At 37.0% G+C, this 14,343-nt stretch overlaps 1 protein-coding gene across 2 annotated transcripts in view; it reads left to right on the forward strand.

The window, feature by feature from the left end:
* Window positions 1–14,177, forward strand: part of LOC107711822 (calcipressin-3-like) — a 25,357-nt gene extending 11,180 nt beyond the window's left edge. For both annotated transcript variants that reach the window (XM_016516868.1, XM_016516876.1), the window contains 3 exons: window positions 8,941–9,114; window positions 10,575–10,746; window positions 12,914–14,177. In XM_016516868.1, coding sequence (XP_016372354.1) covers window positions 8,941–9,114; window positions 10,575–10,746; window positions 12,914–13,068 — 501 coding nt within the window. In that variant the 3' untranslated portion in view covers window positions 13,069–14,177. The remainder of the gene's footprint in view (window positions 1–8,940; window positions 9,115–10,574; window positions 10,747–12,913) is intronic.
* Window positions 14,178–14,343: the final 166 nt, after the last annotated feature.

Here is a 14,343-nt window from a genome sequence, read left to right on the forward strand (position 1 = left end):
TTTTTGGTGTGTGAACTATACCCTTAAAAAATAAGTTGTTTCATAATCTGCTGTAGGCGCAATTGCCCCCTGCATATACATACTCACCTTTGCTTTTTGTAGGTATGTCAAGTAGAACTGCACACATCCACCCATCGTACTGTGATAATCGATGATAAAACTTAGTTTGTTTTGTAATTGATAATGGCACTTAAATTGCATCGAGTATTTGTTAGAATTCCTCATTTGGAATTTGTCCAGAAGTAGGGCACCCAGACACACACCATGCATTCCGGCATGAGCCAGTGCAGCTTTCTGCAGTGTGCAACATCGAAAATGCACAGATGCATTTTTATGTCAGGAATCGTAGATTTAATATTTAGGATTATATTTGTAGGTACATACAAGTCTGCACCTTTCTAGCAATAAAACTGTTTTTCTGTTACACCTTTAAACATTTGCCACACTTAAACAAGCTAGCAAATGCTCAAGTTTTTTGCATGGAAATGCATGTATGGTGTTTGTGACAATTGCTCAAATGAGTGGGAAAAGGAGACTGATACTAAAATTTAAAAAAAAAAGTGCCAATAAGCATGTGGTGTCAAAGTGTCAACCTAGTTTATGTGTTTTCCATGTTTGGTCAGTGTTTCTGTGCCGTAAACTGCAAATAGAGAGGCAGTCAGTCAGACAGACAGGTGTTTCTGTGCGGCTACTGCAGACTGCAGTGACTCTGCTTTCCCTGCAGTGTCCTGCCCTGAGCGAGGAAAGACATGAGAGAAAGAAGACAACTTAAGATTTATGAAGAAAATCTGTCTGAAAATGTCAGTATGTGTGTGTATTGGTTCTAATCTGGGTTTTTGGCTCGGTTTGAGGACACATGAGATTATAAGATGCAGCACGTGGGCTACAGTCACTGATTACACTGATCTCTGCACAACGGCTTGGTTTTGTTTTTTCCTTTTTCTTTTTTATCCGCTGCTTAATGTTTATTCATTTACTCTTTACTCTGAAATTCTCACTGGACGGGATCATTGAAAATTCACTGAATGTGAATAGATAAGGCAGCTCATAATCAGTCATCTGAAGCTTTAACTGGTTTCAATAGTGGATAAATTAAGGAATTAGAAATTATTCTCTGATATACATGGATACATGTCATGTTTGAGCCAGTTTACAGTAGATATAATGACGGATAGGTTCACACAGTCTGTTAACTTTTTTTGTCAGACTTGTTAGTGGAGCAACTGGGATCTGAGCGCATTCATTGGAACAGGTGTGGCCTACAGTGTGTGTGTGTGTGTGTGTGTTCAATGGAAAATGATGTGCTATGGAAAATATGCAGACATCAGCACATTCAATCTGAAGGTTATGGGCAGGACTCTCAACATTCACGCATAACCGCACACATACACATCCCCTCTAAATGGTTAACACATTGATGGCATGTTTGTTGAAGCGATAAACACATGACTTTTAAAGTTTTACAGGATTTTTGCGTGTTTGTATTTTACTTCGCACTGATTCCCATAAACAGGAGTGAATATCCATCAGGCATGATCAGTAGAGTTAGTGTGCATAGCAGCTGTCAGAACTTGCCAACATTCAGTGCTCTTTATTTGTTTATATCGGCTTTTTAGCTGATCTGTATGTCACTGGATGGTGGTTGCATGATAGTCAGTGATCTAGGTTTGTTTTCAAGCTGAAGTGACACAGGAATTGCAGAGTTTTGAAGTGACAGATCTACTCTATGTGCCATTGAGCAAAGCGTTAACCCCAGTGGCTCCCATGAGAGACATTCCTTACAATTAGTATGCTGTAAATCCCTTTGCAAGAAAGCTAAATGACAGGTAATAATGGTCACGACTCAGTCTTTCAACTGATGAGCCTCTTCAGCTTTGAATAAAAAAGTTATATTTGCTGGAATGATTGGTCCTGTCACAAGCAGTAGATCTAGAGAGAGAAATCTCTCTAATATCTAGAAACCAGGACCAGGGCTAATCAATAGGTCAGTAACATGATGCTCATTTTATTGTGCCCTGTCAATGTTTTGAATACACCTAATTTGTAATGAGCATATTGTTAATTTCTTTTGAATTTGAGTTTGAATTAATTAGGTATAGATTTTTTTAAGTCAAGTCAAGTCAAGTCACCTTTATTTATATAGCGCTTTTAACAATACAGATTGTGTCAAAGCAACTGAACAGCATTAATTAGGAAAATAGTGTGTCAATAATGCAAAATGACAATAGTAAACACTAATTTTCCAGTTAAAGACAGTTCATCATTGAATTCAGTGATGTCTTCATCCAGCTCAGTTCATAGTATCATAGTATCTGTGCAATCAAGGCGACGATATCGCTGGAAATGAAGTGTCATTGTCATTTGAAATTTTTTTTAGGGAGGAATAAAATTTAACTTAAAAAAAGGGTGATACAACTGTTCTGATATCATAATGGAAAAAAGCCCCATTAAAAAAGCAGCATTTAAAAAAAAACTTTTGTCCAAAAAAAAAACATAAAACAATTCAAACTTTTTACATTTTTATGATAAGGCACACACATAAACACAAAAATGTAATAGTATTTATGAGAGAACAATTCCTGATAACTGTAAAAAAGAAGAAAAAAAAATTAAAACTTTGAAATTAATTATTAAGATGCATATACTCAAATGTATGTGTTCAAGAGATTTAAAAAATGAAACTTTTTTCACAGATTTTGATTTTGGACAAACTAAAATCAAATGCTAGTATTCTCAAATTGGTGAATGAATGCCCGATTTATCGACCTGGCAGATTCATCTCTGTCTAGAGTAGATGTCGCAACAAATGGCACACTAGCTACAAGAGTGAGTGACAGGTAAAACTGAAGGTAGCATAGGACTGAAGCATACCTGGATCAGGTTCTGCTCAGGTAGGTAACAGGATCTGAGCTTTGGCAGGTGGAGAGGCTGAAGCCTGCAGCCTGAGATATTGCCTTGCAACAGCCATGCTAGGACTGTATGTCTCTCTCTCACTCTTTCTCTCTCTCTTCACTCATCTTAGATGGACTGATAGATGGATGAAACCAAAAGATGGATGGAGGAGGGAGGTTAGATACATCTGTAACCCAAGAGCACAGGCAGAGCTCAGATGTCACTCTGAAAGGTTAAAGGCATTCGTAGGTAATGATGACGTTAGACAAAAGGCTGTTGGCCACCCACTTGTGTCTGTTTTCCTGTGGGTCGGGTTACCAGCCGACACAGCCTGCACATTCTAGTCCTAGCACTTCAAACAACCTTCCTGAATCCTCAGCGCATGGGGACGTTAGAGCCAGTCCCTTTGTGTGAATAAACATCTGCTGATGTGACAATGTGCCGAATTATGTAACTTTGTGGTCAGAGAATAAAAGCTACATTCTATAGGGTGGCACATTAGTGTAGCTGATACTTGTATATTGTGATTTGTAATATGTATGTATATATATATTATATATAATAATATATATATATATTGTGTGTGTGTTTGTGTGTGTGTGTGCAAGGTCATATGTGAAGGTCAGTTCATGTAGTCAGTGTGTTGGTGCAAAAGAAATGGGCAGGAATAAAGATCTGAGTGACTTTGACAAGGGCCAAATTGTTGTGGCCAGACAACGGTGTCAGAGCATCTCTGAAACAACGAGGCTTGTGGGGTGCTCCTGGACAGCATTTGTGAGAACCTATCAAAAGTGGCCCGAAAAAGGACAAACCACAAATTGGTGACAGCGTGTAGGGTGTCCAAGGCTCATCAATGGTGGAAGTCTATGTGGCATCAATTTTAATAATGGGCCTGTGTAGGTGCAGACTGGTCAGAGTGCTGATGGTCAGTGGCCTCTTTCAGCAGGATATTATGCCCTGTTACGCGGCACACATTTTTCAGGAATGGTTTAAAGAAACAAAATGAAGAGTTCAAGGTGAACTCCAAATTCTCCAGATGTTAATCTGATTGAGAATCTGTGGGATGTGCTGGACCAACCAGTCCAATCCATGGTGGCTCAACCTCGCAACTTAAGGACATGAAGGATCTGCTGCTAACGTCTTGGTGCCAAATACCACAGGACGCCTTCAGGGGTCTTGTAGAGTCCATGACTTGGCAGGTGAGGTCAGTGCTGTTTTGGTAGTACAAGGAGGATCGCCACAAAAATAAGGGCAAGACAAGCTTTTCATATTCATCATTTGTCAGATACCATTCTATAAATATCTTGATTGAATTCCATATTAAAGAACTGCACTGAACACAGTAAGAAATCAGTCTGCTTAGTCAACACAGGTTTTCCAGATATCAGAAATTCCCATAAGGGCATGGAATTCTGGGATGAATATCACAGCACCCATCTCTGAGCTCTGGAAAATCCCCCGGGGCTTTTTCATCAGGTCTGTAAATTGGATTTGTTCTAGAGGTCGACCGATTCATCGGTTTTGCCGATTAATCGGCACCGATAGTTGATTGGCGGAACTATCGGTTATCGGCAAAAATCAATGCCGATAGTTTTCCGGGTTGCGTCCGTTGCTGGAGTGGCCGAGAAGGGTCCGCTGCCATTATACAGTATGAGAGCGGCCTCTAGAGGCGGAAATCACTAACAGCACGTGTTGTTTGTTTTGACACCTGACACTGCACGCTGCACAGAGCGGAAAACTTCAAACTCAAAAGAAAATCCTGCCGCGGAACAGAGCGCCATTCACATAGTATTCCATTAAATTACATTATATTTGTCCCAAATCATTGTTAATGTACGTAATGACTTCACCCCAGGCTATGAATTATGTATTGTGCTCTCCCTACCATTGATTCTAGTATAAAAACCACAACAGACCTGAATGATGGCACCAATTCCACCAGAGCCAATCAGGGTGACAGTATTTGTTGTTGTTTAACTCAGTGCTGATAACGCTGAGGGAAAACACAGTGCCCTCTGCATTTATAGCACTTGTGATGAATCGCTTCTGCCACTTACAGAGATTTCCTGTCACAGAAGGTCAGGGATCAGCTTCTTTTGTGCAAAACTGTTTTGTGCCTGGCGAGTTGGCACCTCATGCACAGAACGGTTGCTTGGATGAATGAATGACTCATGTGTGACATTATGATAACATTTAGATTTTGTTTTCTGGGTTGGTCATCCTGTTTCCAGACTTTTTGGACAAAGACTTGATTTAAGGCAGCAAAAGTTCACTCATTATTCACTGACAGGCCAAACAATGAGCAGCTGAATTATGGGAAACCAGATGTGATATGGTCTCTATGGGGAAATGTAATAAAATTTGTCCATCTGTCGAGTTTAGTGTGTGTTTTTGTCTATATTTAGAAATTTGTAGTTGTAATACAGTGATTCTTTGAATCCTGCTCCAGTCTGTATCACCGAGGGCACTTTGATTGGCGGCTAGTCGTCAGGGTTGTGTAACATCAGCAGGGTAATTAAAAACATCTCCCACTCGTTTAATCTTCTTAATTATTTATGGTTCTATTCTCAGCCTAAAATCATGCTAGCATCCTAGTGCACCATATGCCCCAGATTCTTGGGACATTCTCGCTTTTTTCAATGGCTTTCTATATTGAGTACATGTGTGGAGCTTGTCCTAAAGTCACTTTCTGAGGAAACTGTAGTATGAGATCAAGAAGATAAGTACACTGAGCAGTGCAGTGTACGAGGGCTGGTGATACAAATTATTGTGATATATTCACAATAATTTAGCTGACAATATTTATTTAGGCAGTAGTCTCTTGACTGGTATTTTCCATACTGTATATATAAATGTTGCTTTTTATCATTATGTACTATTATATTGTTGCATAGGTGAAATACAATTCTTCTTGTTGATTTAGTGAAAAACAGCATGGAAAACATGGCTTAATTAATTTTTTTAACTATTTTTTCCATGTGTTTTACTCTCTCTAATTTTTAAGTCCACTTTGCAACAATGCTTCCTCTGTTTAGAAAAAAATATCACAGTTACCATCTCAGTAGTTTACATTATTAATATTCAGTGTTAAAACTATACTAAACTATACTATATAATTTCTTATATTTATAAGTCTTTGAGAATTATAAAGATAGTAGAACTGAACTCATACACATCAGTTGTTTCACCATTCATTACATATCAAATGCAACATGAGCAGAAATGAGTGAATGTGGTCAGCTTTATACACTACTGTACTTTGTATATCACAGACAGAAAAAATATGTGTTTTTGCCTGCAGTTTACAAACAATTCAATAGATTTCAGTCAGATAGTCCACACCTATTGTACTCTCCTCAGTCTGTCTCTACTGACTCTCTCAAATCATTCTCTCAGTCTAAGTCTCTGTGAGTTTCTCTGGCACTACTTTTTAGAGGCTTTTAGAGGATTTTTATTTAGAGTGTCACCTCTAAATCTCTCTACCTCTCTATGACTCTTTGTCTGACTCTTTTTGATTTGGGAATTTCTGTCCCAAGTCTATTTAAATCTCAAAGCCATATGCATTCCATTTCTCTGAAATACTTTGTACAGAGTTCATATATGGGCAGTCCTGGACTAATGCTTGACTGAAGAATTGTAATGCTTGGCCTCACTAGCCAGATGTGTTTTCCTCAGAGGAATAGAAACATCTTCAAAACATTCCATCAAAAATGACTACAGGTTACTGAGAAATAATAGAAAGTTTTTGTTTTGCTGTCACTTGGCTGCATTCAAATAAAAAAAAAGCTAAATGAATAAATGAATTAGATGGTTCTTTTAATTTTGAAGTGATAAAAAAGAATATCATATTATCATTTTAATCAGCCTAATGAAGTATTTTAACTCTTGCTTTTTCTGTTCTGTTGGGGTGTGAAAGTCTGCAAGTTTTTTTTTTCCTTCCAGATTGCGGTTTTCCATCAGTAGTTGTAAATATTTCTCTCTGCCCTCCATCAAAGCTGACCACAATGATCTCATGTGTCGCCACCTGTTTATGCTTTCCAGGCAGGTAAAAGGTGTATAATACATGTGACTGGAAGAGGTGTGAAGTGAACCAATACACACACACACACACACACACCTGTGCTGTTGCATAACGGAGTTACATAGGCCTTACATCACACCAGTGTCCTGAACACTTATCTGCGATGCTGCTTTGAAAAGGGGCCTGTTTCCTGCCTGTGAAATGTTGGTATCAGGTGTTTACTGGATGCTGATGTGATCTTTGAAGTTTCGCTGTAGTGTCTGTCCATCAACCAGCAACACATTGAGAGAAAAAACCTCAGCTCTTCTCTTTTGATGCTGGGCCATCATAATAGATACAATCATATATTTATATTTTTTATTTGTAATTTCTTAATGAAATTGCATTAGGGATGCACAACATATCGATACCATACAAAAGAAATAAAATCTTTAAAAACAAGTAGTTATTTAATTAGTAATTAAATCAATTAATTATTTAACTAATACTGTTAAATGTCTTTTTTTTTTCAAAACTCAAAATAATTATCCACTGTTCATACTGTACATTTGAATTTAGCTTTTAGTGATTATTTTAAATTTATTTTGTTAAAGTAGTATATAATTTTAATATCAACCATAGCATGAAAATAATTATCTTATCTGTATAGGCCAGAATTTTAATATTATGCTCCTCTAGCATCAATACTTTTATCAGTATTTATTTTATTTTTATTTATTTATTTATTTAAATTCATTTATGCATGTATGCATTCATATTTTACAGTTTAATGTAGAAGCAGGTAATCATGGTATGTGTCCTTATCTCCACAAATCTGATTTCAACATCACAAAACTAAAACTACTTTGCACAGGTCAGCATGTTAATCTTTATTATGTTTCATTCTTCATTAAAGGAATAGTTCATCCAGAAATGAAATCATTTATTCACCCTCATGTCGTTCCAAACCTGTATACTGGTATTTTTAGTGACCAGGGCTGGTCAAAAGGTATAAAAGAACACAATAAAATTAGTACATACACTATATTCTGCCTTTTATGCAGATTGACGAGCTTAATCAGCTTAATCAGTTTAGCAGGTGAACAGCATGGCAATACCAGCATTAACCAGTGTTTGTAAAAGCATGATGTTTCTAGCTGGTGTTTATTTTACATGCCACACACAAACACACAAAAAGCTGGCGTGTCATGAAGGTGGATGTCCACTCCTTCCACCCCGGTAGTGTGTAAGTCTACACCGCTTGCAGGAAACACTCAGAGCTGTGCATGAATTAGTGATTGACACGTCCCCTCTTGTTACACAGTGCCTGAGTTCAAAACAAACCTTCTCTATGTGTGGGAACAGAACCACTGAAATGCAAACACAAACTGGACAATGCTGCATATGGACAGCAAAAATTCTTCTTCTTAAAATTTCATATTCAATTTATTCAGATAGTAGTTTTATTCATAGAAATTAAACATGAGAGAGCAAAAAAGATCATCAGATCTTTTGTTTTATTATGAATTTTTGTTTTGTGTTATCAAATTAATGTTAGATTTTGCACTTTAGCACAGGAGCTGCAGACTTAAAATCTAATTTATATCAAAACAAACATATCAAACAATACACATTTATATCTTAAACAATAGTTAATTAGCCACACCAATTAATCCCATCAGTATAGTGAATATAGACGATGTGTGGTGTAAATCTAGAACTTGTTCTAGTATCCTTGAATGAACCTTTTGTTTTATTTTCTTCCTGTCACCGTTCTGTCTTTACTTGCTCCATCAGCACAGTAAAGGTCACACTTCATATTTCACCTGCCCCCTTCTATTCAAAACCATCCAAATCAGCACTGCTGGGTCCTGTACCATGCCTCTAGGGCACAGGAGAGCATGATGCTAGTTTTATAATAACACAGATGCTTAAAACATCAGCAGAATCGTGAAATTACACACTGCAAAAGTTTACAGTAGATATGAAGTTATTTAATTCAAAACCAAAGCAGTTCTGAATTGTGTTTTGTTTGTAATTCTCCTCAGGAGCGGTTTGAGGCTCTGTTCAGGATCTATGATGATCAGACGACCTTCCAGATGTTCAAGAGTTTCAGAAGAGTTCGGATCAGCTTTAGCACTCCAGAGGCTGCTGCACGCGCACGCATCGAGCTCCATGAATCCGATTTCAGCGGCACTAAACTAAAACTGTACTTCGCACAGGTCAGTGCTTTACTTTTTATTATGTTTAATTCTTCATTAAAGGGATAGTTCATCCAGAAATGAAAATTCTGTCATCATTTATTCACCCTCATGTTATTCCAAACCTGTATGCAGGAGCTGTCAAACTCCAAAACAGCACAAAAGAACATCATAAAATTAGTCCATATGACTTGGGCACTATATTCAAATGCTATAAAGATATATTTCCAAAACAGACTGAAATATACAATTCTGTTTAAAAGTTTGGTGTCAGTAAGATATATTTTGAAATCTCATTTTAAGGTTGGATTTATGTAATCAAAAATACAGTAAGAACAGTGATATTGTGAAAGATTATTACAATAAAAAAAAAATTCCCTTTAATTTCTATATTATTAATAATCTAATCTAATAATCTAAATAAAATTATTAATTTCTTTAAAAAAAAACTTACTGGCAATGTAAGTCTTTATTCATTCATATTCATTTATTATTTTTCATAATTTTGCTTTCCCCTGAAGTTTGCATATAGCCCATGTTCTAACTCATATGGTTATGTTATTTGTTTTTTTTATGTTGAACACAAAGGTAGATTTATTTTTTATTTTTTTGTATGTTATGTTTATTGGAGCATTTTCAAATGTAACATTCAAAAAATACCCAAAAGCAAATACATACAAAAAAAAAAGACAAACAGATAATCATAGCATGTTCTCTTACTTAAATTTAGTTTGTTACTACAGCAGATGTAAACGAGGGAGGGCATGGCAAGTTTGTACATAATGTAACATAGTAACATAATGAATCAAGCAAGGTGCATAAGGCGTTTGATTCATTTAACACATTGTCTTTGACAACTATAAGAAAATTATAAGAATTTATAGGACAATTATAGGAAGCAACATGAGCTGAGATCTCGGGACTCTCAGTGTAACATTAGCAGGAGACCAGACGAGTGAACAGGAGAGTTTAGTTCTTCATTTCTCCTCTCAGAGGTCTGTCAGCTGGGGATAGTCAAAGAACACACAGTTCTCAGCACAGTAACACACACACACTGTGGAGACTTTCGCGTGTGAATAATCATCATTGCTATTAATTGTGTGAAATCAGACAGACACAATTATATTTCTAGAATCATTATGCAGTAAATGTGCTCCACGTGTTTTATTCAGAACACTGAAAAAGTGGACGCACTCCTCACAATGATTCTGTGTATTTGTGTGCTGCTGTGTGGAAGTGCGGATATGATCTAGGACACCGTGTGTCTTTCGAACACTATAAAAGAATAAACTGTTTCCTTCAGAGAGATGTAACTATGGTGAGAGTATTCCTTCAAATCAATTAGATCAGGGCCTGAACTGTGCTATATTTAGCTTAGAGGATGTATTTAATTTAAAAGGAGAGTTAGAGCAGTTTTTTTGTTTGTTTGTGTAGTCTTGTTTTGTGCTTTACCACCTCATCTTTTTTCTCTCTGGCCGCAGGTGCAGAATTCAGGGGACGATGTGGACAAGACATACCTTGCCCCACCTCAACCTGTCAAGCAGTTCCTCATCTCTCCACCTGCGTCCCCACCTGTGGGATGGAGCCAGAGTGAAGATGCCACACCAGTGATCAACTACGACCTGCTGTGCGCTGTGGCCAAACTGGGACCAGGTACAAAACACACAAGACACACACACAGTCATCATCATACAAGCATATGCCACCTACTCCCATCCATACAAACAAGCTGTGCTGAGTGTAAGTTTTGTAACCATCTGGACCAAATGTATGTGTCCTCACTGACTCAAACATTAATTTTCACACCAACGGTGGATAAACTGACCCCAAAAGCATTTGGAGTTAAAATATTTTCTTGAAAAGCGTGCTTGTGCTTTTTTTGTGAAGAGTGTTTTTTTTTTGTTTATTTCTCTTTTTTTTTCTTGTTTTCTTTTTATGTTATGCTGGGGGCTGTCAACTGATAATATATAATATAAAAAGATCTTAAAGGGGACTGATATATTTATATATAAGTATATCAGTTTCTTCTATAGATTTATTTTGTTTGCCTCTGAGTGTATAAACCTTAAAATGTTCATTTCTGTCAGGCACTGGATGCAATGAATCCAGGATATGTAATGGTAAACTGAGAAACTACACTATCAGTGTAAGAATTTTTAATGTATTTGAAAGAAATGTCTTGACCGAGGCTGCATTTATTTGATACAGTAAAAACAGTGATCTATTGAAATATTATTACAATTTTAAATAACTCTTTTCTATTTTCATATATGTTCAAATTTAATGTTAAAATGCATTTATTTGAAAGAAGAAAGCAACTATGTAAAAGTCTTTACTGTGATCAATTTAATGTGTCCTTACTGAATAGTATCAACCTTATTGACTTGATTTCATGAAAGTTATTATACAGTGTTACTGAGAAGTTGAAGCATTTTATATAAGGGGGGTCCCTGGATTGGAAAATGTTGATAATCCCTGATCAAATTCAATGGCAATGATACATTTTTAAATGTGACTTTAGTGTTCAAATAATTTTTGGTGTCACATTTTCAGATCCCATTCCTCCATCTTCTTCACCATCTCCTGATATCTCTCTACTGTATTATGAATTAAAATGGCAAGAAGGCTAAAATTGTATTAAAAGGATGCTGTATTGTAAAATATAATATATGTTATCAACTAATGTGTTAATGTGTGGTTGGTGATCAATTGTGTTTAAAAACTGAACTGTAATAGGTGGCAGCAGTAAACAGAAATGGGGTGTTAAACGGTTTTAGATGTTCCTCCTCATGTGTGCTGTGTCTGCACCCCCTGCTGGTACATATCACAACACACACACTGACTTCCTGCCATGACAAACCTCTTGTCACCTCTTATTGGTTGGCTCGTTACTATAGCAACCCTCATTCTGTTTCTCAGTGTTTGTGTGTTCTTAATGGTAGTGCTATCTTTTTTTACTAACAGTTGTAATCTTTTAATGGCTTTCAAATATCATATAATTTCTTAGTGAGAGGACATTTATTTACAAAATGTCCACCTGATGCAGAAAAGATGGCAAAAACAATCTAACAAAATGTTATGGGCACTATTCTTCATATCTGGATTAAGTTATCTGGCTTGAATTGTAGATGATATGACATAATCCTGGACTGTTCCGCTCTTTGAAGCTCATAAGAGTTGTCGTTATAGCAACAAGCCCATAAGATCAAACATGCTTAGTATTATGTTTATTTAACGTAAACGGGATCAAATCACTAAGGAGGTGAAGTCTGTCCCACTGGCTGTTCTTAGAGGAGCACCATGTTAAACTAGATGCAAAAAAAAATACTTGTCACTAGTTAAACCGACTGCTTTTCTAAGGCTATATTGTTGTTGTTGTTGTTGTTGTTAATGATGATGATAATATAGATGATAGATAGATAGATAGATAGATAGACCTCATAATTTACATTAGCTGTACAGTTTGTCCAAGCAATGCAAAGAAAGTTTTTTTTCTCATGGGTAAAATTCTTGTTCTTGGGTAGTTCTTGTTTAACATTTTTTGCGATTGTTGTCAGTATTTCATAGGTCAACATTTGGTTCAATAGACAATGCAAACATGACGTGTGTAGAAGGTCCGGGAATATATTTGTACTAGAGTTTTCATGAAAGTTGAAAATGTCCTACCCACAGAATGGATTTCACCAATGATCAAGATGTTCATAGCTAAATTCAGGACATATTTGGCTGGGAAGGAAGTCGTGAATTCTAAAACAAACTGCATGTTTTTTAGTGTGTCAATTGATTTCAAAAGTTCTTCATCTTTTATCTGTCTCTCTAGGTGAGAAGTACGAGCTGCATGCGGGTACAGAGTCCACTCCTAGCGTGGTGGTCCATGTGTGTGAGAGCGAAAATGAGGAAGAGGAAGAAGCCCAGCCAAAAACCAAGATTGTCCAGACCAGACGCCCCGACGGTCCCCCGAAAGTCTACAACTAAAACCTTTGGCACACTTTACATGTTTTTCTCTCTCTGTGTGTCTCTTTCTCTCATCCAGGGAAAGGCACGCTTTATTTCAATAACAAAAAAAGCTAAACTAAGAAATGGATGGATTTAGAGGGGTGCTCCGTGCACAGGTGACGTGTGGTGTTCTGAACTGGACTCGTGGACTGAACACACTGTCTCACTGCTGCCTCACGGGACAGCCAGGGGGCGATGAGCTTGCAACCCCCCTCTCACAATCATTACACTTTCATTCCCTCATTTAGAGTCATTGTACTCATTGTACATTGAAGAGCAGTAATTGTCTTTAACAGTCGTAGAAGTAGGTTACATGTAAACTTTGTTACTGTTTGTCACTTTGATTGATCATCAAAGAAAATAATGCTTTAAAAAAGGAAGCAGACCCATTCTGCTTTCTCTGTTTCTCTCTCGACAGCCGTGTCCGCGTTTATCTCCATATCGGTCAGGTTGGCACACCTGCAGAGGTGGCGCTGCTCGCTGGGATTGTGACACATGTGCGTATTTATGCCTGTTCATACCATTCTAGAATGGGATGACAAGTTGTTTAATGGAAATGGTAAGAACGAAGGTGTCGACTGAAGTGTTTCTGTCATGTTGGTTATGACGAGAGGGTGTTTACTAAGTTAGATGTGTATTATTTTTACTGTGTATTTGATAGCACACATTTTTGCATGCTAACTGGCGTATTTTACACTCTATGTTAAAGCAACTTGTGATTGTCCTTGGAAAGCGAAAGAAACAGTTGTCAGGTGTAAAGTTCAACATTTTGTACTTGTATAGCACATCATTCACTTGCAGGCCAGACAAACAATTAGGAAAAAGCACATGGTTTGGGTCTTAGTTTTACACCATCTCTGTTTGGCGTGCTTCTGCACCACTTGCATTGTTTGTTTTTTTTGCAAGGTTTTGCATATCTTCATAGATTTACTGAATCTACATTGACATGCTCAAGTTTCGAAATGAAAAACAATGTGCCGAGCGACTTGGCCCAGAACCACTGTGTCAACGCTTGACTACTGTCATATCAATGTTAATTGTTAAGTTGTGTATTTTGCATTGACAGATCAAATCATAAAGGGATAGTCCACCGAAAAATGAAAATTCTGTCATCATTTACTCCAAACCTGTATGACGTTCTTTCTTCTGCAAAACATAAGATAAGTTATTTTGAAGAATCTTGGCAACCAAACCGTTTTGATGCCTTTTGACTTCTATTGTATGGAAATTTCTTCTCTTATCCCAGTTCTTTTG

The sequence above is a fragment of the Sinocyclocheilus rhinocerous genome, unplaced genomic scaffold, assembly GCF_001515625.1.
Source record: "Sinocyclocheilus rhinocerous isolate Xijiao unplaced genomic scaffold, SAMN03320098_v1.1 scaffold2117, whole genome shotgun sequence".
NCBI classification, from domain to species: domain Eukaryota; kingdom Metazoa; phylum Chordata; class Actinopteri; order Cypriniformes; family Cyprinidae; genus Sinocyclocheilus; species Sinocyclocheilus rhinocerous.